General features: G+C 31.4%; 1 protein-coding gene across 5 annotated transcripts in view; it reads left to right on the top strand.

Annotated features, from left to right (window-relative positions):
• Nucleotides 1-6,868: 6,868 nt before the first annotated feature.
• The window catches only part of LOC143241648 (tetraspanin-18-like), a 62,936-nt gene continuing 42,053 nt past the window's right edge, over nucleotides 6,869-27,751 (top strand). For 2 of the 5 annotated variants that reach the window (XM_076484847.1, XM_076484845.1), the window contains exon 1: nucleotides 6,883-7,589. In XM_076484847.1, coding sequence (XP_076340962.1) covers nucleotides 7,530-7,589 — 60 coding nt within the window. In that variant the 5' untranslated portion in view covers nucleotides 6,883-7,529. Of the gene's footprint in view, nucleotides 7,590-27,751 lie in introns of all 5 variants that reach the window. The other 3 variants (XM_076484848.1, XM_076484849.1, XM_076484846.1) reach the window with 3 other exon arrangements.

Below are 27,751 nucleotides of genomic sequence, written 5' to 3'. Positions count from 1 at the left end.
ATTTCTGATTTATTTATTTGATCCTTGAACGTTTAATAAAAATTTCCTTGCAAAAATTCTAACCTTTATTTATTTTAGAGTATTTTACTACTTTAATCCATATTTTTATTCCAATATCTCATTATTTTCAGTAAGGTATGTCATATGTAGCATATTATCTTCAGTTTAATTTTAATTTCCCTTCGTGAATTGTACTGAATTTTTGCGAATACATCTTTGCGCATTTGTTGTGTTTATTGAATTCTATCCTGGACTTTTTATTGAATTAGTATGTCTTACGTTGTTTCATATCTATAAATTATAAAAATTATGCTTTCCGCTATAGGTTAAAAGGAAGAGTAGTTATTACTGCATATTGGCTGATTCTTTTTAAATATTTATTTAGCCATCTATTCTAAGAGAAAAACAAAAACAATGATTAGATTCTTACAAAAGTGCATGTTACCGTATTTCTCGGAATATAAGATGTACTTTTTTTTTTTCAAAATAAAGGGGTCTCAAACCCCTCTGAGTCCTACACACCAAAGGCCAAAAATTTTATGCCTCCCTAGATATGTACGTGTTTTCTTATAGCAAAGCCACATCAGGATATCTGCGGAGTCCACTGAGGGGAATCAAACCACTGATTTTAGCGTTGTAAATCTGTAGACTTATCGCTGTACTAGCGGAAGAGTGTAAGAACTATTTGACATAAATTTGCTTGTGTTACTATGAGCTACTAGTCTATTAATGCCATACAGCATTTAAAACCATTTAACTATTAAATATGCGCAATTAGTAAGATTCTTTCTCTATCATTTCCATGGATCTATGTTCCCCGGTACTTCAGTGGAAAGCTTCAAAACGTATAATGTAAAAATTCTAAACTCGATTCCTAAGGTGGAAATGGACAGAACATAGATAGTCCATTGTGCAGCTTGTTTAATAGCAAACAAACATGTCACAGAACTAATAGGAAATGAACGTAATGTATATATTCAATAACAGGTGATATGTGTAACATTCATCATTAATCTCTCAAATTCATAAAACAGGTACTTCATGTCAGTATCATGTTCAATTTGACTAATTTATAAAACAGGTACTTCATGTCAGTATCATGTTCAATTTGACTAATTTATAAAACAGGTACTTCATGTCAGTATCATGTTCAATTTGACTAATTTATAAAATAGGTACTTCATGTCAGTATCGTGTTTAGTTTCACTAATTTATAAAACAGGTACTTCATGTCAGTATCGTGTTTAGTTTCACTAATTTATAAAACAGGTACTTGATGTCAGTATCATGTTTAGTTTCACTAATCTATAAAACAGGTACTTGATGTTAGTATCATGTTTAGTTTCACTAATTTATAAATCAGGTACTTGATGCTAGTATCATGTTCAATTTGACTAATTTATAAAACAGGTACTTCATGTCAGTATCATGTTCAATTTGACTAATTTATAAAACAGGTACTTCATGTCAGTATCATGTTTAGTTTCACTAATTTATAAAACAGGTACTTGATGTTAGTATCATGTTCAATTTGACTAATTTATAAAACAGGTACTTCATGTTAGTATCATGTTCAATTTGACTAATTTATAAAACAAGTATTTCATGTCGGTATCATGTTTAGTTTCACTAATCTATAAAACAGGTACTTCATGTTAGTATCATGTTCAATTTGACTAATCTATAAAACAGGTACTTGATGTCAGTATCACGTTTAGTTTCACTAATCTATAAAACAGGTACTTCATGTTAGTATCATGTTCAATTTGAATAATCTATAAAACAGGTACTTCATGTTAGTATCATGTTTAGTTTCACTAATTTATAAAACAGGTACTTGATGTCAGTATCATGTTTAGTTTCACTAATTTATAAAACACGTACTTCATGTTAGTATCATGTTCAATTTGACTAATCTATAAAACAAGTACTTCATGTCAGTATCATGTTTACTTTCACTAATTTATAAAACAGGTACTTGATGTCAGTATCATGTTTAGTTTCACTAATTTATAAAACAGGTACTTCATGTTAGTATCATGTTTAGTTTCACTAATTTATAAAACAGGTACTTCATGTTAGTATCATGTTTAGTTTCACTAATTTATAAAACAGGTACTTCTTGTTAGTATCATGTTTAGTTTCACTAATTTATAAAACAGGTACTTGATGTCAGTATCATGTTTAGTTTCACTAATTTATAAAACAGGTACTTCATGTCAGCATCATGTTTAGTTTCACTAATTTATAAAACAGGTACTTCATGTCAGTATCATGTTTACTTTCACTAATTTATAAAATAGGTACTTGATGTCAGTATCATGTTTAGTTTCACTAAGCTATAAAACAGGTACTTGATGTCAGTATCATGCTCAATTTGACTAATCTATAAAACAGGTACTTGATGTCAGTATCATGTTTAGTTTCACTAATTTATAAAACAGGTACTTCATGTTAGTATCATGTTTAGTTTCACTAATTTATAAAACAGGTACTTCATGTTAGTATCATGTTCAATTTGACTAATCTATAAAACAGGTATTTCATGTCAGTATCATGTTTAGTTTCACTAATCTATAAAACAAGTACTTGATGTCAGTATCATGCTCAATTTGACTAATCTATAAAACAGGTACTTGATGTCAGTATCATGTTTAGTTTCACTAATTTATAAAACAGGTACTTGATGTTAGTGTCATGTTTAGTTTCACTAATTTATAAAACAGGTACTTGATGTTAGTATCATGTTCAATTTGACTAATCTATAAAACAGGTATTTTATGTCAGTATCATGTTTAGTTTCACTAATCTATAAAACAGGTACTTGATGTTAGTATCATGTTTAGTTTCACTAATTTATAAAACAGGTACTTCATGTTAGTATCATGTTTAGTTTCACTAATTTATAAAACAGGTACTTCATGTTAGTATCATGTTCAATTTGACTAATCTATAAAACAGGTATTTCATGTCAGTATCATGTTTAGTTTCACTAATCTATAAAACAGGTACTTGATGTTAGTATCATGTTTAGTTTCACTAATCTATAAAACAGGTACTTGATGTTAGTATCATGTTTAGTTTCACTAATCTATAAAACAGGTACTTGATGTCAGTATCATGTTTAGTTTCACTAATTTATAAAACAGGTACTTCATGTTAGTATCATGTTTAGTTTCACTAATTTATAAAACAGGTACTTCATGTCAGCATCATGTTTAGTTTCACTAATTTATAAAACAGGTACTTCATGTCAGTATCATGTTTACTTTCACTAATTTATAAAATAGGTACTTGATGTCAGTATCATGTTTAGTTTCACTAATCTATAAAACAGGTACTTGATGTCAGTATCATGCTCAAGTTGACTAATCTATAAAACAGGTACTTGATGTCAGTATCATGTTTAGTTTCACTAATTTATAAAACAGGTACTTCATGTTATTATCATGTTTAGTTTCACTAATTTATAAAACAGGTACTTCATGTTAGTATCATGTTCAATTTGACTAATCTATAAAACAGGTATTTCATGTCAGTATCATGTTTAGTTTCACTAATCTATAAAACAGGTACTTGATGTTAGTATCATGTTTAGTTTCACTAATTTATAAAACAGGTACTTCATGTTAGTATCATGTTTAGTTTCACTAATTTATAAAACAGGTACTTCATGTTAGTATCATGTTCAATTTGACTAATCTATAAAACAGGTATTTCATGTCAGTATCATGTTTAGTTTCACTAATCTATAAAACAGGTACTTGATGTTAGTATCATGTTTAGTTTCACTAATCTATAAAACAGGTACTTCATGTTAGTATCATGTTCAATTTGACTAATCTATAAAACAGGTACTTGATGTCAGTATCACGTTTAGTTTCACTAATCTATAAAACAGGTACTTCATGTCAGTATCATGTTTAGTTTCACTAATCTATAAAACAGGTACTTCCTGTCAAAATCACGTTTAGTCTCACTAATTTATAAAACAGGTACTTGATGTCAGTATCATGTTTAATTTCACTAAATTATAAAACAGGTACTTGATGACAGTATCATGTTCAATTTGACTAATCTATAAAACAAGTACTTCATGTCAGTATTATGTTTACTTTCACTAATTTATAAAACAGGTACTTGATGTCAGTATCATGTTTAGTTTCACTAATTTATAAAACAGGTACTTCATGTTAGTATCATGTTTAGTTTCACTAATTTATAAAACAGGTACTTCATGTTAGTATCATGTTTAGTTTCACTAATTTATAAAACAGGTAATTCATGTTAGTATCATGTTTAGTTTCACTAATTTATAAAACAGGTACTTGATGTCAGTATCATGTTTAGTTTCACTAATTTATAAAACAGGTACTTCATGTCAGCATCATGTTTAGTTTCACTAATTTATAAAACAGGTACTTCATGTCAGTATCATATTTACTTTCACTAATTTATAAAATAGGTACTTGATGTCAGTATCATGTTTAGTTTCACTAATCTATAAAACAGGTACTTGATGTCAGTATCATGCTCAATTTGACTAATCTATAAAACAGGTACTTGATGTCAGTATCATGTTTAGTTTCACTAATTTATAAAACAGGTACTTCATGTTAGTATCATGTTTAGTTTCACTAATTTATAAAACAGGTACTTAATGTTAGTATCATGTTCAATTTGACTAATCTATAAAACAGGTATTTCATGTCAGTATCATGTTTAGTTTCACTAATCTATAAAACAGGTACTTGATGTCAGTATCATGCTCAATTTGACTAATCTATAAAACAGGTACTTGATGTCAGTATCATGTTTAGTTTCACTACTTTATAAAACAGGTACTTGATGTTAGTGTCATGTGTAGTTTCACTAATTTATAAAACAGGTACTTGATGTTAGTATCATGTTTAGTTTCACTAATTTATAAAACAGGTACTTCATGTTAGTATCATGTTCAATTTGACTAATCTATAAAACAGGTATTTCATGTCAGTATCATGTTTAGTTTCACTAATCTATAAAACAGGTACTTGATGTTAGTATCATGTTTAGTTTCACTAATTTATAAAACAGGTACTTCATGTTAGTATCATGTTTAGTTTCACTAATTTATAAAACAGGTACTTCATGTTAGTATCATGTTCAATTTGACTAATCTATAAAACAGGTATTTCATGTCAGTATCATGTTTAGTTTCACTAATCTATAAAACAGGTACTTGATGTTAGTATCATGTTTAGTTTCACTAATCTATAAAACAGGTACTTCATGTTAGAATCATGTTCAATTTGACTAATCTATAAAACAGGTACTTGATGTCAGTATCACGTTTAGTTTCACTAATCTATAAAACAGGTACTTCATGTTAGTATCATGTTCAATTTGAATAATCTATAAAACAGGTACTTCATGTCAGTATCATGTTTAGTTTCACTAATCTATAAAACAGGTACTTCCTGTCAAAATCACGTTTAGTCTCACTAATTTATAAAACAGGTACTTGATGTCAGTATCATGTTTAATTTCACTAAATTATAAAACAGGTACTTGATGTCAGTATCATGTTTAGTTTCACTAATTTATAAATCAGGTACTTGATGCTAGTATCATGTTCAATATGACTAATTTATAAAACAGGTACTTCATGTCAGTATCATGTTCAATTTGACTAATTTATAAAACAGGTACTTCATGTCAGTATCATGTTTAGTTTCACTAATTTATAAAACAGGTACTTCATGTTAGTATCATGTTCAATTTGACTAATCTATAAAACAGGTATTTCATGTCAGTATCATGTTTAGTTTCACTAATCTATAAAACAGGTACTTGATGTCAGTATCGTGTTTAGTTTCACTAATCTATAAAACAGGTACTTCCTGTCTAAATCACGTTTAGTCTCACTAATTTATAAAACAGGTACTTCATGTTAGTATCATGTTCAATTTGACTAATTTATAAAACAGGTACTTGATGTCAGTATCATGTTTAGTTTCACTAATCTATAAAACAGGTACTTCCTGTCAGTATCATGTTTAGTTTCACTAATTTATAAAACAGGTAGTCCATTTTAGTATCATGTTTATTCTTACTAATATATGAAGTAGGTACTTTATGTTAATATCATGTTTAGTTTCACTAATTTATAAAACAGGTACTTCATGTTAGTATCATGTTCAATTTGACTAATCTATAAAACAGGTATTTCATGTCAGTATCATGTTTAGTTTCACTAATCTATAAAACAGGTACTTGATGTTAGTATCATGTTTAGTTTCACTAATTTATAAAACAGGTACATTATGTTAGTATCATGTTCAATTTGACTAATCTATAAAACAGGAACTTCATGTCAGTATCATGTTTACTTTCACTAATTTATAAAACAGGTACTTGATGTCAGTATCATGTTTAGTTTCACTAATCTATAAAACAGGTATTTCCTGTCAGTATCATGTTTAGTTTGACTAATTTATAAAACAGGTAGTCCATTTTAGTATCATGTTTAGTCTTACTAATATATGAAATAGGTACTTTATGTTAATATCATGTTTGTTTCACTAATTTATAAACTGTTACGTCACGTGCTTAGTATAAATAAATAAATATGTTGTTCAACAGATGGCGTTAAGTTAGAAAATAGGAAGAACTGTTACCGTAAACTAAATGGTTTCCTTTTAATCCGTGATGACGAGAAAACCCACTGGTAGATAAAAATATATACGTAAAAATGTTGTTCGCTCCTCTACATAAAGCTTTCTCTACCTACACCAGTCGTCTTTACATATATGTTTTCTTTTTAATTAATGACTAGAATGATAGGGCTAAACTTCTTGCATCGTGTAGCCAATAACAGCAAGAACTACTATTAATGGTAAACCGAAAAACAAAGCAGGATTTTAAGATGTAATTTGTTCATTAATTAGTTTTTGTTTCGTGAAATGTTTCAGAATAACTAAATTATATCCCAAGTGCTCCTGGGAGTACAGTTTTCACTGTTTAGTCATGCCTTCTCTCGGTGTGATGAATAGAAGTGGAAGTCAGTTGACGACAATGACCTCTTGTGCTAAACAACGGATGGCCTAAGCCTCCCACAACCTGCGCACGCATATTTACAATTCTACGTGTTAGACTCGTCCCGTAGAAAACGGGAAGTATCCGTTCGGGCGACCTAGGATTTGTCGATAGTATGTGCGTTACTTTGAAGATGCAGACAGTTATATTGAAGGCTTGTTGGATTCAGTTAATTACCACTTCGCTACGTGATGTGACTTTTGACCCCAACACCAACTGATTAGGTTTGATTTAGCTTAACACAAAGTATTAAGTACGTTGCGATAAGTTTTCTGTTTGTGAGAATAACTTACCGATTTTAAAGATTTTTCCACAGTTTAAGAGCCCTCTTCAATAACAGGAATGTCTGTCTGTATCAGAGTCAGAGCTTGACACGACTATATTATCGTGACAACACAGATTCTGCTGGTATAGAACACTATCGAATACACCTATCGGCTCCTGAAGGAGAGATGAGTAAAGTTACCGGAGTTGCTCAACACATAGTCTCTATTCTCTCTCTCTCCTTGTGGGTAAGGAATAATGTTCATTATCTTACCTTCCCTACTCAATGTAAACAGTGTGTGTTCATGTTCTCAATTCATGTAGTAATGTTCTAACTAGTTACTACAGTTTATGTAGTAACAGTTCAAACAGACGGTGTGACAGGAAGAAATCATAAAACTAAGTAAACAAAACCTCTTAAGTAAACAACACCAGGTACCTCTGTAAGTAAATAATACCAGGTACACCTGTAAGTAAACAACACCAGGTACACCTGTAAGTAAACAACACCAGGTACACCTATAAGTAAACAATACCAGGTAATCTGTAAGTAAACAATACCAGGCACCTCTGTAAGTAAACAACACCAGGTACATCAGAAAGTAAACAATACCAGGTAATCTATAAGTAAACAACACCAATTATCTCTGTAAGTAAACAATACTAGGTACCTCTGTAAGTAACAATACCAGGTGTTTTTCTAAGTAAAGAATACCAGTTACATCTGTATGTAAACAATACCAGGTGCATTTCTAAGTATACAATACAAGGTGTCTCTGTAAGTAAACAATACCAGGTAATCTATAAGTAACCAATAACAGGTACATCTGTAAGTAAACAATATCAGGTACCTCTATAAGTGAACAATACCAGGTAGTCTATAAGTAAACAATACCAGGTGCCTCAGTTAGTAAACAAAACCAGGTACATCTGTAAGTAAACAATACCAGGTGCATTTGTAAGTATACAATACAAGGTGTCTCTGTAAGTAAACAATACCAGGTAATCTATAAGTAACCAATACCAGGTACATCTGTAAGTAAACAATATCAGGTACCTCTATAAGTGAACAATACCAGGTAGTCTATAAGTAAACAATACCAGGTGCCTCAGTTAGTAAACAAAACCAGGTACATCTGTAAGTAAACAATACCAGGTGCATTTGTAAGTATACAATACCAGCTACCTCTGTAAGTAAACAATATTTGGTACTGCTTTAAGTAAACGATACCAAGTACCTCTGTGAGTAAACAATATCATATACTTCTGTAGGTAAACAATACCAGGTTTCACTGTAAGTAAACAATACCAGGTGCCTCTGTAAGTAAACAATACCATGTGTCTCTGTAAGTAAAGAATACCAGGTAATCTGTGGGTAAACAATACCAGGTACTTCTGTAAGTAAACAATACCAGTTATCTCTGTAAGTAAACAATACCAGGTGCCTCTGTAAGTAAAGAATATCAGTTAATCTGTAAGTAAACAATAGCAGGTACTTCTGTAAGTAAAGAATACCAGGTAGATCCATAAGTAAACGATTCCTGGTAAATCTGTAAGTAAACAATACCAGGTACATCTGTAAGTAAAGAATACCAGGTAGATCTGTAATTAAACAATTCCTGGTAAAACTGTAAGTAAACAATACCATGTACATCTGTGAGTAAACAATACCAGGTACATAAGTTAGTAAATAATACCAGGTACCTCTCTAAGTAAACAATACCAGGAACATATCTAAGTAAACAATACCAGATGTCTCTGTAAGTAAACAATACCAGTTATCTCTCTAAGTAAACAATACCAGGTAATCTCTAACTAAACAATACCAGATGCCTCTCTAAGTAAACAATACCAGGTACCTCTGTAAATAAACAATACCAGGTAATCTGTAAGTTAACAATACCAGGTAATGTGTAAGTAAACAATACCAGATACCTCTATGAGTAAACAATACCAGAGACATCTGTAAGTGAACAATACAGGTACCTCTGTAAGTAAATAACACCAGGTACTTCTGTAAGTAAACAATACCAGGTGCCTTTCTAAGTAAAGAAGACTATGTTCATCTGTATGTAAATAATACCACGTGTCTCTGTAAGTAAACAATATCAGTTATTTCTATAAGTAAACAATATCAGTTATTTCTATAAGTAAAGAATACCAGGTAATCTGTGAGTAAACAATACCAAGTGCCTCTGTAAGTAAACAATACCAAATACCTCTGTAAGTAAACACTTCCGGATGTCTTTCTAAGAAAGAATACCACGTTCATCTATAAGTTAATAATATCAGGTGTCTCTGTAAGTTAACAATACCAGGTAATATGTAAGTAAACAATCCAAGATGCCTCTGTAAGAAAACAATACCAGTTATCTCTGTAATTTAACAATACTAGGTACATCTGTAAGTAATCAATATCAGGTGCCTTTCTAATAAAGAATACCAGGTGTCTCTGTAAGTAAAAATACCACTTCTCTCTGTAAGTAAAGAATGCCCGGTGTCTCTGCGAGTAAATAAAACCAGTTATATCTGTAAGTAAACAATACCAGGTACTTCTCTAAGTAAACAATACCAGGTAATCTGTAAGTAAACAATATCACGTGCCTCTGCAAGTAAACAATACCAGGTACCTCTGTAAGTAACAATATCAGATATTTAGTTACAGAGGCACCTGGTATTGTTTACTTACAGAGGCATCTGGTATTGTTTGCTTATAGATTACCTGGTATTGTTTATTTACAAAGATAACTGGTATTGTTTACTTACGGAGACATCTGGTATATTTTAGTTACAGATGTACTTGGTAGTGTTTACTTACAGAAGTACGTGGTATTGTTTACTTACAGATTACCTGGTATTCTTTACTTACAGAGATAACTGGTATTGTTTACTTACAGAGACACCTGGTATTATTAACTTACAGATGTACGTTGTATTCTTACTTAGAAAGACACCTGGTTTCGTTTTCTTACAGAGGCTCCTGGCATTGTTTACTTACAGATTACCTGGTATTGTTTATTTACAGAGGTACCTGGTATTGTTTACTTAGAGAGGTACCTGGTATTATTTACTAACTTATGTACCTGGTATTGTTTACTCACAGATGTACATGGTATTGTTTACTTACAGTTTTACCAGGAATTGTTTAATTACAGATCTACCTGGTATTCTTTACTTACAGATGTACCTAGTATTGTTTACTTACAGATTTACCAGGAATCGTTTACTTATGGACCTACCTGGTATTCTTTACTTACAGAAGTACCTGCTATTGTTTACTTACAGATTAACTGATATTCTTTATTTACAGAGGCACCTGGTATTGTTTACTTACAGAGATAACTGGTATTGTTTACCCACAGATTACCTGGTATTCTTTACTTCACTGGTATTCTTTACTTACAGAGACACATGGTATTGTTTACTTACAGAGGCACCTGGTATTGTTTACTTACAGTGAAACCTGGTATTGTTTACCTACAGAAGTATATGATATTGTTTACTCACAGAGGTACTTGGTATCGTTTACTTAAAGCAGTACCAAATATTGTTTACTTACAGAGGTAGCTGGTATTGTATACTTACAAATGCACCTGGTATTGTTTACTACAGATGTACCTGGTTTTGTTTACTAACTGAGGCACCTGGTATTGTTTACTTATAGACTACCTGGTATTGTTCACTTATAGAGGTACCTGATATTGTTTACTTACAGATGTACCTGTTATTGGTTACTTATAGATTACCTGGTATTGTTTACTTACAGAGACACCTTGTATTGTATACTTAGAAATGCACCTGGTATTGTTTACATACAGATGTAACTGGTATTCTTTACTTAGAAAACACCTGGTATTGTTACTACAGAGGTACCTAGTATTGTTTACTTACAGAGATAATTGGTGTTGTTTACTTATAGATTACCTGGTATTGTTTACTTTCTGATGTACCTGGTGTTGTTTACTTACAGAGGTGCCTGGTATTGTTTACTTACAGATTACCTGGTATTATTTACATATAGGTGTACCTGGTGTTGTTTACTTACAGGTGTACCTGGTGTTGTTTACTTACAGGTGTACCTGGTATTATTTACTTACAGAGGTACCTGGTGTTGTTTACTTAAGAGGTTTTGTTTACTTAGTTTTATGATTTCTTCCTGTCACACCGTCTGTTTGAACTGTTACTACATAAACTGTAGTAACTAGTTAGAACTAGTTAAGAACTGATAGTAAGTAAACAATACCAGGTAATCTGTAAGTAAACAATACCAGATACCTCTGTAAGTAAACAATACTAGGTACCTCTCTAAGTAAACAATACAAGGTAATCTGTAAGTAAACAATACCAGGTGCCTCTGTAAGTAAACAATACCAGGTACCTCTGTAAGTAAACAATACCAGATTCATCTGTAAGTATATAATACCAGTTTTCTCTGTAAATAAACAATACAGGTGCCTCTGTAAGTAAACAATACCACGTACCTCTCTCATTAAAGAATACCAGGTACCTCTGTAAGTAAACAATACCAGGTGTTCTTCTAACTAAAGAAGACCATGTTCATCTGTATGTAAATAATACCACGTATCTCTGTAAGTAAACAATATCAGATATTTCTATAAGTAAAGAATACCAGGTAATCTGTAAGTAAACAATACCAGTTATCTCTGTAAGTAAACAATACCAGGTACATCTGTAAGTAAACAATTCCTGGTAAATCTGTAAGTAAACAATAGCAGATACATCTGTAAGTAAACAATACCAGGTACATAAGATAGTAAATAATATCAGGTACCTCTCTAAGTAAACAATGCCAGGAACATCTATAAGTAAACAATACCAGATGTCTCTGTAAGTAAACAATACCAGTTATCTCTCTAAGTAAACAATACCAGGTAATCTCTAAGTAAACAATACCAGATGCTTCTCTAAGTAAACAATACTAGGTACCTCTGTAAGTAAACAATACCAGGTACCTCTGTAAGTAAACAATACCAGGTGCTTCTGTAAGTAAAAGAAACCAGGTGTCTTTCTAAGTAAGAATACAACGTACATCTGTAAGTTAATAATACCAGGTACCTCTGTAAGTAAAGAATAGCAGGTAATCTATAAGTAAATAATACCAAGTACTTCTGGAAGTAAACACTACTAAGCACATCTGTAAGTAAACAATACCCGGTACATCTGTAAGTAAACAATACCAGATGTCTCCGTAAGTAAAAAAATACCAGTTATTTCTGTAAGTAAACAATACCAGGTAATCTGTAAGTATACAATACCAGATGCCTCTGTAAGTAAACAATACTAGGTGCTTCTGTAACTAAACAATATTAGGTACCTCTGCAAGTAAACAATACCAGATACATCTGAAAATAAACAATACCAGATACCTCTGTAAGTAAATAATACCAGGTAAACTCTAAGTAAACAATAGCAGGTGTCTCTGTAAGTAAACAATACCAGGTTCATCTGTAAGTAAATAATACCAGGTGTCTCTGTAAGTAAACAATACAAGTTATCTCTGTAAGTAAACAATAGCAGTTATCTCTCTAAGTAAACAATACCAGGTAATCTGTAAGTAAACAATACCAGATACCTCTGTAAGTAAACAATACTAGGTACATCTGTAAGTAAACAATACCAGATAATCTGTAGTTAAACAATACCAGGTGCCTCTGTAAGTGAACAATACCAGGTACCTTTGTAAGTAAACAATACCAGGTGTCTTTCTAAATAAAGAAGACCATGTTCATCTCTATGTAAATAATACCACGTGTCTCTGTAACTAAACAATATCAGTTATTTCTATAAGTAAAAAATACCAGGTAATCTGTGAGTAAACAATACCAGGTACATCTGTAAGTAAACAATACCAGGTACATAAGTTAGTAAATAATACTAGGTAGCTCTCTCAGTAAACAATACCAGGAACATCTCTAAGTAAACAATACCAGATGTCTCTGTAAGTAAACAATACCAGTTATCTCTCTAAGTAAACAATACCAGGTAATCTCAAAGTAAACAATACCAGATGCCTCTTTAAGTAAACAATATTAGGAACCTCTGTAAGTAAACAATACCAGGTACCTCTGTACGTAAACAATACCAGGTGATCTGTAAGTAAACAATACCAGGTGCCTCTGTAAGTAATCAATACCAGGTGTTTTTCTAATAAAGAATACCAAGTGTCTCTGTAAGTAAACAATTCCACTTCTCTCTGTAAGTAAAGAATGCCCGGTGTCTCTGTGAGTAAACAAAACCAGTTATATCTGTAAGTAAAGAGTACCAGGTAATCTGTAAATAAACAATACCAGGTAATCTGTAAGTAAACAATACCAAGTGCCTCTGTCACTAAACAATATTAGGTACCTCTGTAAGTAAACAATACCAGGTGCCTCTTTAAGAAAACAATACCAGGTATATCTGTAAGTAAATAATACCAGTTATCTCTGTAAGTTAACAATACCAGGTAATGTGTAAGTAAACAATACCAGATACCTCTGTGAGTAAACAATACCAGAGACATCTGTAAGTGAACAATACAGGTACCTCTGTAAGTAAATAACACCAGGTACTTCTGTAAGTAAACAATACCAGGTGCCTTTCTAAGTAAAGAAGACTATGTTCATCTGTATGTAAATAATACCACGTGTCTCTTTCACTTCTGTAAGTAAACAATACCAGGTGCCTTTCTAAGTAAAGAAGACTATGTTCATCTGTATGTAAATAATACCACGTGTCTCTGTAAGTAAACAATATCAGTTATTTCTATAAGTAAACAATATCAGTTATTTCTATAAGTAAAGAATACCAGGTAATCTGTGAGTAAACAATACCAAGTGCCTCTGTAAGTAAACAATACCAAATACCTCTGTAAGTAAACACTTCCGGATGTCTTTCTAAGAAAGAATACCACGTTCATCTATAAGTTAATAATATCAGGTGTCTCTGTAAGTTAACAATACCAGGTAATATGTAAGTAAACAATCCAAGATGCCTCTGTAAAAAAACAATACCAGTTATCTCTGTAATTTAACAATACCAGGTACATCTGTAAGTAATCAATATCAGGTGCCTTTCTAATAAAGAATACCAGGTGTCTCTGTAAGTAAAAATACCACTTCTCTCTGTAAGTAAACAATACCAGGCGTCTCTGGGAGTAAACAAAACCAGTTATCTCTGTAAGTGAACAATATCAGGTGCCTCTCTAATTAAACAATACCAGGTACCTCTGTAAGTAAACAATACTAGGTACATCTGTAAGTAAACAATACCCGGTACATCTGTAAGTAAACAATACCAGATGTCTCCGTAAGTGAACAATACCAGATGCCTCTGTAAGTAATTAATACCAGGTGCCTCTGTAACTAAACAATATTAGGTATTTATGTAAATAAACAATACCAGATAATCTGTAGGTGAAAAATTCCAGGTGCCTTTGTAAGTAAACAATACCAGGTACATCTCTAAATAAATAATACCAGATGTCTCTGTAAGTAAGGATTAGCAGTTATCTCTCTAAGTAAACAATACCAGGTAATTTGTAAGTAAACAATACCAGGTACCTCTATAAGTAAACAATACCAGGTAATCTGAAAGTAAACAATACCAGGTGCCTCTTTAAGTAAACAATACCAGGTACCTCTGTAAGTGAACAATACCAGGTGTCTCTGTGAGTAAACAAAACCAGTTATCTCTGTAAGTAAACAATACCAGGTGGCTCTGTAAGTAAACAATACCAGCTACATCTGAAAGAAAACAATACCTGATATTCTGTAAGTAAACAATACCAGGTGCCTCTGTAAGTAAATAATACCAGTTATCTTTGTAAGTAAAGAATACCAGTTAATCAGTGAGTAAACAATACCAGTTATCTCTGTAAGTAAACAATACCAGTTACATTTGTAAGTAAACAATACCAGGTGCCTCTGTAACTAAACAATACCAGGTAATCTGCAAGTAACCAATACCAGGTGCATCTGTAAGTAAACAATACCAGGTACATCTGTAATTAAACAATACCAGATGTCTTTTTAAGTAAACAATACCAGGTACCTCTGTAAGTAAAAGATATCAGGTACTTTGGTAAATAAACAATACCAGATATCTCTGTAAGTAAACAATACCAGGTACCTATGAAATTAAACAATACCAAGAACCTCTGTAACTAAACAATACTAGGTACTACTGTAAGTAAACAATACCAGGTACATCTGTAAGTAAATAATACCAGTTTTCTCTGTAAGTAAACAATATAAGTTATTTCTATAAGTAAAGAATACCATTTAATTTATGATTAAACAGTACCAGGTACTTCTGTAAGTAAACAATACCAGTTGCCTCTGTGAGTAAACAATACTAGGTAATTCTGTAGGTAAACAATATCAGATACCTCTGTAAGTAAACAATACCACGTGTCTTTCTAAGTAAAGAAGACCATGTTCATCTGTATGTAAATAATACCACGTGTCTCTGTAAGTAAACAATATCAGGTACTTCTGTAAGTAAACAATACCAGGTACATCTCTATGTAAATACTACCAATTATCTCTGTAAGTAAACAACACCAGGTACATCTGTAAGTAAATATTACCAGATATCTCTGTGAGTTAACAATACCAGGTAATGTGTAAGTAAACAATACCAGATACCTCTGTGAGTAAACAATACCAGACACATCTGTAAGTGAACAATACAGGTACCTCTGTAAGTAAACCATACCAGTTACCTCTGTAAGTAAAGAATAGCAGGTGTCCCTGTAAGTAACCAATACCAGGTACTTCTGTAAGTAAACAATACCAGGTACATCTGTAAGTAAATAATACCAGTTTTCTCTGTAAGTTAACAATACTAGGTAATCTCTAAGTAAACAATAGCAGGTGTCTCTGTAAGTAAACAATACTAGGTTCATCTGTAAGTAACTAATAGCAGTTTTCTCTGAAAGTAAACAATACTAGGTACCTCTGTAAGTAAACAATACCAGATGTCTTTTTAACTAAACAATTCCAGGTACATCTGTAAGTAAACAATACCCGGTGTCTCTGTGAGTAAACAAAACCAGTTATATCTTTAAGTAAACAATACCAGGTGCCTCTGTAAGTACACAATACCAGGTTCATCTCTATGTAAATAATACCAGTTATCTCTGTAAGTAAACAATACCAGGTACCTCTATAAGTAAACAATACCAGGTGCCTCTGTAAGAAAACAATACCAGGTACATCTGTAAGTAAATAATACCAGTTATCTCTGTAAGTAAACAATACCAGGTACCTCTATAAGTAAACAATACCAGGTGCCTCTGTAAGAAAACAATACCAGGTACATCGGTAAGTAAATAATACCAGTTATCTCTGTAAGTTAACAATACCAGGTAATGTGTAAGTAAACAATACCAGCTACCTCTGTGAGTAAACAATACCAGAGACATCTGTAAGTGAACAATACAGGTACCTCTGTAAGTAAATAACACCAGGTACTTCTGTAAGTAAACAATACCAGGTGCCTTTCTAAGTAAAGAAGACTATGTTCATCTGGATGTAAATAATACCACGTGTCTCTGTAAGTAAACAATATCAGTTATTTCTATAAGTAAACAATATCAGTTATTTCTATAAGTAAAGAATACCAGGTAATCTGTGAGTAAACAATACCAAGTGCCTCTGTAAGTAAACAATACCAAATACCTCTGTAAGTAAACACTTCCAGATGTCTTTCTAAGAAAGAATACCACGTTCATCTATAAGTTAATAATATCAGGTGTCTCTGTAAGTTAACAGTACCAGGTAATATGTAAGTAAACAATCCAAGATGCCTCTGTAAGAAAACAATACCAGTTATCTCTGTAATTTAACAATACCAGGTACATCTGTAAGTAATCAATACCAGGTGTTTTTCTAATAAAGAATACCAGGTGTCTCTGTAAGTAAACAATTCCACTTCTCTCTGTAAGTAAGGAATGCCCGGTGTCTCTGTGAGTAAACAAAACCAGTGATATCTGTAAGTAAAGAGTACCAGGTAATCTGTAAGTAAACAATACCAGGTAATCTGTAAGTAAACAATATCAAGTGCCTCTGTTACTAAACAATATTAGGTACCTCTGTAAGTAAACTATACTAGGTACCTCTGTAAGTAAATAATACCAGGTACATCTGTAAGTAAACAATACCAGGTGTCTCTGGGAGTAAACAAAACCAGTTATCTCTGTAAGTGAACAATATCAGGTGCCTCTCTAATTAAACAATACCAGGTACCTCTGTAAGTAAACAATACTAGGTACATCTGTAAGTAAACAATACCAGGTTCATCTGTATGTAAACAATACCAAGTGTCTCTGTGAGTAAACAAAACCAGTTATATTTGTAAGTAAACAATACCAGGTAATGTGTAAGTAAACAATACCAGGTAATCTGTAAGTAAACAATCGCAGATACCTATGAAATTAAACAATACCAAGCACCTCTGTAAGTAAACAATACTAGGTACCTCTGTAAGTGAACAATACCAGGTATCTCTGTAAGTAAACAATACCAGGTACATCTGAAAGTAAACAATACCAGTTATCTCTGTAAGTAAACAATACCAGGTAATCTCTAAGTAAACAATAGCAGGTGTCTCTGTAAGTAAACAATACCAGGTTCATCTGTAAACAAACAATACCAGGAACATCTGTAAGTAACCAATACCAGGTACGTCTGTAAGTAAACAATACCAGATGTCTTTTTAAGTAAACAATACCAGGTACCTCTGTAAGTAAAGGATATCAGGTACTTTGGTAAATAAACAATACCAGATATCTCTATAAGTAAACAATACCAGGTACCTATGAAATTAAACAATACCAGGTACATCTCTAAGTAAACAATGTTAGGTACCTCTAGAAGAAAAAAATAGCAGGTGTCTCTATGAGTAAACAATACCAGGTTCATCTGAAAGTAAATAATACCAGTTTTCTCTGTAAGTAAATAATTCGAGGTGCTTCTGTAAGTAAACAACACCAGCTACCTCTCTAAGTAAACAATACCAGGTACCTCTGTAAGTAAACAATACCAGGTACCTCTGTAAGTAAACAATACCAGGTGTCTTTCTGAATAAAGAAGACCATGTTCATCTCTATGTAAATAATACCTCGTGTCTCTGTAAGAAAACAATATCAGTTATTTCTATAAGTAAAAAATACCAGGTAATCTGTGAGTAAACAATACCAGGTACATATGTAAGTAAACAATACCAGGTACATAAGTTAGTAAATAATACCAGGTACCTCTCTAAGTAAACAATACTAGGAACATCTCTAAGTAAACAATACCAGATGTCTCTGTAAGTAAACAATACCAGTTATCTCTCTAAGTAAACAATACCTGGTAATCTCTAAGTAAACAATACCAGATGCCTCTCTAAGTAAACAATACTAGGTACCTCTGTAAGTAAACAATACCAGGTACCTCTGTAAGTAAACAATATCAGGTACCTCTGTAAGTAAACAATACCACGTAATCTGTAAGTAAACAATACCAGGTACTTCTGTAAGTAAACACTACCAAGTACATCTGTAAGTAAACAATACCCGGTACATCTGTAAGTAAACAATACCAGATGTCTCCGTAAGTAAACAATACCAGGTACATGTCTAAGTAAACAATACCAGGAACATCTCTAAGTAAACAATACCAGATGTCTCTGTAAATAAACAATACCCGATTATCTGTAAGTGAAAAATTCCAGGTGCCTTTGTAAGTAAACAATACCAGGTACATCTCTAAATAAACAATACCAGATGTCTCTGTAAGTAAGGATTAGCAGTTATCTCTCTAAGTAAACAATACCAGGTAATCTGTAAGCAAACAATACCAGGTACCTCTGTTAGTAAACAATACTAGGTACCTCTGTAAGTAAACAATACCAGGTAATCTGAAAGTAAACAATACCAGGTGCCTCTGTAAGTAAACAATACCAGGTTCCTCTGTAAGTGAACAATACCAGGTGTCTCTGTGAGTAAACAAAACCAGTTATCTCTGTAAGTAAACAATACCAACTACATCTGAAAGAAAACAATACGTGGTATTCTGTAAGTAAACAATACCAGTTATCTCTGTAAGTAAACAATACCAGTTACATTTGTAAGTAAACAATACCAGGTGCCTCTGTAACTAAACAATACCAGGTACCTCTGTAAGTAAACAATTCCAGGTGATCTGTAAGTAAAAAATACCAGGTTCCTCTGTAAGTAAATAATATTAGTTATCTTTGTAAGTAAAGAATAACAGGTAATCAGTGAGTAAATAATACCAGTTATCTCTATGTAAACCATACCAGGTAATCTCTAAGTAAACAATACCAGATGCCTCTCTAAGTAAACAATACTAGGTACCTCTGGAAGTAAACATTACCAGGATATCTGCAAGTAACAAATACCAGGTGCATCTGTAAGTAAACAATTCCAGGTCTTTTTGTAAGTAAACAATACCAGGTACATCTGTAATTAATCAATACCAGTTGTTTTTTTAAGTAAACAATGCCAGGTACCTCTGTAAGTAAACAATACCAGGTACCTATGAAATTAAACAATACCAAGAACCTCTGTAACTAAACAATACTAGGTACCTCTTTAAGTAAACAATACCAGGTACATCTGTAAGTAAACAATACCAGGTGTCTCTGTGAGTAAACAAAACCAGTTATACCTGTAAGTAAACAAAACCAGGTGCCTCTGTAATTAAACAATACCAGGTACCTCTTTAAGTAAACAATACCAGGTACATCTGAAAGTAAACAATACCAGTTATCTCTGTAAGTAAACAATACCAGGTAATCTCTAAGTAAACAATAGCAGGTGTCTCTGTAAGTAAACAATATAAGTTATTTCTATAAGTAAAGAATACCATTTAATCTGTGAGTAAACAGTACCAGGTACTTCTGTAAGTAAACAATACCAGGTGCTTTGTGAGTAAACAATACTAGGTAACTCTGTAAGTAAACAATACCAGATACCTCTGTAAGTAAACAATACCACGTGTCTTTCTAAGTAAAGAAGACCATGTTCATCTGTAAGTAAACAATATCAGTTATTTCTATAAGTAATGAATACCAGGTAATCTGTGAGTAAACAATACCAGGTACTTCTGTAAGTAAACAATACCAGGTACATCTCTATGTAAATACTACCAATTATCTCTGTAAGTAAACAACACCAGGTACATCTGTAAGTAAATATTACCAGATATCTCTGTGGGTTAACAATACCAGGTAATGTGTAAGTAAACAATACCAGATACTTCTGTGAGTAAACAATACCAGACACATCTGTAAGTGAACAATACAGGTACCTCTGTAAGTAAACCATACCAGTTACCTCTGTAAGTAAAGAATAACATGTGTCCCTGTAAGTAACCAATACCAGGTAATCTATAAGGAAAAATCCCACATACCTATGAAATTAAACAATACCAAGCACCTCTGTAAGTTAACAATACTAGGTAATCTCTAAGTAAACAATAGCAGGTGTCTCTGTAAGTAAACAATACTAGGTTCATCTGTAAGTAACTAATAGCAGTTTTCTCTGAAAGTAAACAATACTAGGTACCTCTGTAAGTAAACAATACCAGATGTCTTTTTAACTAAACAATTCCAGGTACATCTGTAAGTAAACAATACCCGGTGTCTCTGTGAGTAAACAAAACCAGTTATATCTTTAAGTAAACAATACCAGGTGCCTCTGTAAGTACACAATACCAGGTTCATCTCTATGTAAATAATACCAGTTATCTCTGTAAGTAAACAATACCAGGTACCTCTATAAGTAAACAATACCAGGTGCCTCTGTAAGAAAACAATACCAGGTACATCTGTAAGTAAATAATACCAGTTATCTCTGTAAGTAAACAATACCAGGTACCTCTATAAGTAAACAATACCAGGTGCCTCTGTAAGAAAACAATACCAGGTACATCTGTAAGTAAATAATACCAGTTATCTCTGTAAGTTAACAATACCAGGTAATGTGTAAGTAAACAATACCAGCTACCTCTGTGAGTAAACAGTACCAGAGACATCTGTAAGTGAACAATACAGGTACCTCTGTAAGTAAATAACACCAGGTACTTTTGTAAGTAAACAATACCAGGTGCCTTTCTAAGTAAAGAAGACTATGTTCATCTGTATGTAAATAATACCACGTGTCTCTGTAAGTAAACAATATCAGTTATTTCTATAAATAAACAATATCAGTTATTTCTATAAGTAAAGAATACCAGGTAATCTGTGAGTAAACAATACCAAGTGCCTCTGTAAGTAAACAATACCAAATACCTCTGTAAGTAAACACTTCCGGATGTCTTTCTAAGAAAGAATACCACGTTTATCTATAAGTTAATAATATCAGGTGTCTCTGTAAGTTAACAATACCAGGTACATTTGAAAGTAATCAATACCAGGTGCCTTTCTAATAAAGAATACCAGGTGTCTCTGTAAGTAAACAATACCACTTCTCTCTGTAAGTAAAGAATGCCCGGTGTCTCTGCGAGTAAATAAAACCAGTTATATCTGTAAGTAAACAATACCAGGTACTTCTCTAAGTAAACAATACCAGGTAATCTGTAAGTAAACAATACCAGGTAATCTGTAAGTAAACAATATCACGTGCCTCTGCAAGTAAACAATACCAGGTACCTCTTTAAGTAAACAATACCAGGTGTCTCTGTGAGTAAACAAAACCAGTTATCTCTGTAAGTAAACAATTCCAGGTGCCTCTGTAAGTAAACAATATTAGGTACTGCTGTTGGTAAACGATACTAGGTAATCTGTAAGTAAAAAATTCCAGGTGCCTCTGTAAGTAAACAATACCAGGTAATCTGTAAGTAAACAATACCAGGTGCCTCTGCAAGTAAACAATACCAGGTACCTCTGTAAGTAAACAATACCAGGTGTCTCTATGAGTAAACAAAACCAGTTATCTCTGTAAGTAAACAATTCCAGGTGCCTCTGTAAGTAAACAATACCAGGTTCATCTCTAAGTAAATAATACCAGTTTTCTCTGTAAGTAAACAATATCAGTTATTTCTATAAGTAAAGAATACTATGTAATCTGTGGGTAAACAATACCAGGTACTTCTGTAAGTAAACAATACCAGGTACATCTGTAAGTAAATAATACCAGTTATCTCTGTAAGTTAACAATACCAGGTAATGTGTAAGTAAACAATACCAGATACCTCTGTGAGTAAACAATATCCTAGACATCTGTAAGTGAACAATACAGGTACCTCAGTGAGTAAACAATACCAGGTAATGTGTAAGTAAACAATACCAGATACCTCTGTGATTAAACAATACCCTAGACATCTGTAAGTGAACAATACAGGTACCTCAGTGAGTAAACAATACCAGAGACATCTATAAGTGAACAATACAGGTACCTCTGTAAGTAAGCAATACCAGTTATCTCTCTCAGAAAAAATATCAGGTGTCCATATATCTAAACAATACCAGGTACATCTGTAAGTAAATAACACCAGGTACATCAGAATGTAAACAACACCAGGTGCCTTTCTAAGTAAAGAAGACTATGTTCATCTGTATGTAAATAATACCACGTGTCTCTGTAAGTAAACAATATCAGTTATTTCTATAAGTAAAGAATACCAGGTAATCTGTGAGTAAACAATACCAAGTGCCTCTGTAAGTAAACAATACCAAATACCTCTGTAAGTAAATACTTCCAGGTGTCTTTCTAAGAAAGAATACCACGTTCATCTATAAGTTAATAATATCAGGTGTCTCTGTAAGTTAACAATACCAGGTAATATGTAAGTAAACAATCCAAGATGCCTCTGTAAGAAAACAATACCAGTTATTTGTTTGTAAACTGTGTAGAAGGTTTATTTCTTTGTATACTGTGTAGAAGGTTTATTTGTTTGTGAACTCTGTAGAAGGTTTCTTAGTTTGTTTACTGTGTAGAAAGTTTTTTAGTTTGTTTGTAAACTGTGTAGAAAGTTTATTAGTTTGTTTACTAAGTAGAAGGATTTTTAATTTGTTTTTAAACTGTGTAGAAGGTTTATTAGTTTATTTATTGTGTAGAAGGATTTTTAATTTGTTTTTAAACTGTGTAGAAGGTTTATTAGTTTGTTTACTGTGTAGAAGGATTTTTAATTTGTTTTTAAACTGTGTAGAAGGTTTATTAGTTTGTTTACTGTGTAGAAGGGTCTTTAATTTGTTTGTTTATTGAGTAGAAGGTTTATTAGTTTGTTTACTGTGTAGAAGGATTTTTAATTTGTTTTTAAACTGTGAAGAAGGTTTATTAGTTTTTTTACTGTGTAGAAGGATTTTTAATTTGTTTTAAACTGTGTAGAAGGTTTATTAGTTTGTTTACTGTGTAGAATTTTTACAGTTTGTTTACTGTGTAGAAGGGTTTTTAATTTGTTTTTAAACTGTGTAGTAGGTTTATCAGTTTGTTTACTGTGTAGAAGGGTTTTTAATTTGTTTTTAAACTGTGTAGAAGGTTTATTAGTTTGTTTACTGTGTAGAAGGGTCTTTAATTTGTTTGTTTATTGAGTAGAAGGTTTATTAGTTTGTTTACTGTGTAGAAGGATTTTTAATTTGTTTTTAAACTGTGTAGAAGGTTTATTAGTTTGTTTACTGTGTAGAAGGGTCTTTAATTTGTTTGTTTATTGAGTAGAAGGTTTATTAGTTTGTTTACTGTGTAGAAGGATTTTTAATTTGTTTTTAAACTGTGAAGAAGATTTATCAGTTTTTTTACTGTGTAGAAGGATTTTTAATTTGTTTTAAACTGTGTAGAAGGTTTATTAGTTTGTTTACTGTGTAGAATTTTTACAGTTTGTTTACTGTGTAGAAGGGTTTTTAATTTGTTTTTAAGCTGTGTAGAAGGTTTATTAGTTTGTTTACTGTGTAGAAGGATTTTAATTTGTTTTTAAACTGTGTAGAAGATTTATTAGTTTGTTTACTGTGTAGAAGTTTTATCAGTTTGTTTACTGTGTAGAAGGGTTTTTAATTTGTTTTTAAACTGTGTAGAAGGTTTATTAGTTTGTTTACTGTGTAGAAGGGTCTTAAATTTGTTTTTAAACTGTGTAGAAGGTTTATTAGTTTGTTTACTGTGTAGAAGTTTTATCAGTTTGTTTACTGTATAGAACGTTTATTAGTTTGTTTACTGTGTAGAAGGGTTTTAATTTGTTTTTAAACTGTGTAGAAGGTTTATTTCTTTGTATACTGTGTAGAAGGTTTATTTGTTTGTAAACTCTGTAGAAGGTTTATTAGTTTGTTTACTGTGTAGAAGGTTTGTCAGTTTTTTACTGTGTAGAAGGGTTTTGAATTTGTTTTAAACTGTGTAGAAGGTTTATTAGTCTGTTTACTGTGTAGAAGAATTTTTAATTTGTTTTAAACTGAGTAGAAGGTTTATTAGTTTGTTTACTGTGTAGAATTTTTACAGTTTGTTTACTGTGTAGAAGGGTTTTTAATTTGTTTTTAAACTGTGTAGTAGGTTTATCAGTTTGTTTACTGTGTAGAAGGGTTTTTAATTTGTTTTTAAACTGTGTAGAAGGTTAATAGTCTGTTTATTGTGTAGAAGGGTTTTTAATTTGTTTTTAAACTATGTAGAAGGTTTATTAGTTTGTTTACTGTGTAGAAAGTTTTTTAATTTGTTTGTAAACTGTGTAGAAGGTTGATTAGTTTGTTTCTGAGTAGAAGGATTTTTAATTTGTTTTTAAACTGTGTAGAAGGTTTATTAGTTTATTTATTGTGTAGAAGGTTTATTACTTTGTTTACTGTGTAGAAGGTTTGTCAGTTTGTTTACTGTGTAGAAGGGTTTTTAATTTGTTTTTAAACTGTGTAGAAGGTTTATTAGTTTTTTTACTGTGTAGAAGGATTTTAATTTGTTTTTAAACTGTGTAGAAGGTTTATTAGTTTGTTTACTGTGTAGAAGTTTTATCAGTTTGTTTACTGTGTAGAAGAATTTTTAATTTGTTTTTAAACTGAGTAGAAGGTTTATTAGTTTGTTTACTGTGTAGAATTTTTACAGTTTGTTTACTGTGTAGAAGGGTTTTTAATTTGTTTTTAAACTGTGTAGTAGGTTTATCAGTTTGTTTACTGTGTAGAAGGATTTTTAATTTGTTTTTAAACTGTGTAGAAGGTTTATTAGTTTGTTTACTGTGTAGAAGGGTTTTTAATTTGTTTTTAAACTGTGTAGTAGGTTTATCAGTTTGTTTACTGTGTAGATGGGTTTTTAATTTGTTTTTAAACTGTGTAGAAGGTTTATTAGTCTGTTTATTGTGTAGAAGGGTTTTTAATTTGTTTCTAAACTGTGTAGAAGGTTTATTAGTTTGTTTATTGTGTAGAAGGGTTTTTAATTTGTTTTTAAACTGTGTAGAAGATTTATCAGTTTGTTTACTGTGTAGAAGGATTTTAATTTGTTTTTAAACTGTGTAGAAGGTTTATTAGTTTTTTTACTGTGTAGAAGGATTTTAATTTGTTTTTAAACTGTGTAGAAGATTTATTAGTTTGTTTTCTGTGTAGAAGTTTTATCAGTTTGTTTACTGTGTAGAAGGGTTTTTAATTTGTTTTTAAACTGTGTAGAAGGTTTATTAGTTTGTTTACTGTGTAGAAGGGTCTTAAATTTGTTTTTAAACTGTGTAGAAGGTTTATTAGTTTGTTTACTGTGTAGAAGTTTTATCAGTTTGTTTACTGTGTAGAAGGTTTATCAGTTTGTAAACTGTGTAGAAGGTTTATAAGTTCCCGTTTAAACAACAAAACGTACAATTATCGATATTTAATTTCTCTCATGAAACATAGCTTCTTTACATAAGAATGTTTGTTTAAAAACATAACTTCTTTACATAAGAATGTTTGTTTAAAAAAACATAGCTTCTTTACATGAGAATATTTGTTTAAAAACATAGCTTCTTTACATAAGAATGTTTGTTTAAAAAAACATAGCTTCTTTACATGAGAATATTTGTTTAAAAACATAGCTTCTTTACATGAGAATATTTGTTTAAAAAAACATAGCTTCTTTACATGAGAATATTTGTTTAAAAAACATAGCTTCTTTACATGAGAATATTTGTTTAAAAACACATAGCTTCTTTACATAAGAATATTTGTTTAAAAAAACATAGCTTCTTTACATGAGAATATTTGTTTAAAAAAACATAGCTTCTTTACATAAGAATATTTGTTTAAAAAACATAGCTTATTTACATGAGAATATTTGTTTAAAAAAACATAGCTTCTTTACATAAGAATATTTGTTTAAAAAAACATAGCTTCTTTACATGAGAATATTTGTTTAAAAAAACATAGCTTCTTTACATAAGAATATTTGTTTAAAAAAAAACATAGCTTCTTTACATGAGAATATTTGTTTAAAAAACATAGCTTCTTTACATAAGAATATTTGTTTAAAAAAACATAGCTTATTTACATGAGGAATATTTGTTTAAAAAAACATAGCTTCTTTACATAAGAATATTTGTTTAAAAAAACATAGCTTCTTTACATGAGAATATTTGTTTAAAAAAACATAGCTTCTTTACATAAGAATATTTGTTTAAAAAAACATCGCTTCTTTACATAAGAATATTTGTTTAAAAAAACATAGCTTCTTTACATAAGAATATTTGTTTAAAAAAACATAGCTTCTTTACATAAGAATGTTTGTTTAAAAAAACATAGCTTCTTTACATAAGAATGTTTGTTTAAAAAACATAGCTTATTTACATGAGAATATTTTTGTTAATAAACCACCGAAAGAGAATTGATTGTACGATTCACCTATTGAAAACTGTGTGCTGGGTATCCCGATTAAGGTTAAAAGGTACTCGTCGCACAACGAGTTTTAGAGACAAATAGCCAAGCGTTCTCGCTTCATGTCTGCTGTATTGTTCATATAGTGGGAGGGAAGCGTAGTTGTATGTGTCAACAATTTCCTTTCTTGTCGGTTACCGTAGGTAGCATTACGTTCCATGTATAAACTAGGTACAATTGAAGTTATATATTTAGCATTAATTGTGTTGATTTCTTTATAAATATTTAGTTTATAGAAACTCACAACTGGCGGACGAGTTCCTCACAGACGTTTTTTTAGTTATTTTACCAGTTTTTATTATCACTACATGACTTTATTCATAAAACAATATAAAGGCGTGTGTTTAGACGGTTCACAGAATTTCTACAACACGCTTTTGAAAACGTAGTCTTTCGTTTCTTGGATTTTTCATGTATACATTAGCTGGAAAATTACTTTGTTTCGTTACTATTTAGCTAGAATAGTATATGAACTGGAAAACCGTTTCGTTTCGCACATAAATCAGTTAAAATAAACTACAAGTTACAGAGGTCTCAATAATTACTGTTGTTACAATTACTATTGAAGGTAAACAAGTTACAACAACTACAATTAGTTAAA

This window comes from Tachypleus tridentatus, unplaced genomic scaffold, assembly GCF_004210375.1.
Source record: "Tachypleus tridentatus isolate NWPU-2018 unplaced genomic scaffold, ASM421037v1 Hic_cluster_1, whole genome shotgun sequence".
In the NCBI taxonomy this organism is placed as follows: Eukaryota; Metazoa; Arthropoda; class Merostomata; order Xiphosura; family Limulidae; genus Tachypleus; species Tachypleus tridentatus.
The sequence above is the reverse complement of the archived record's forward strand: the minus strand, read 5'-3'. Positions and strand labels throughout refer to the sequence as shown.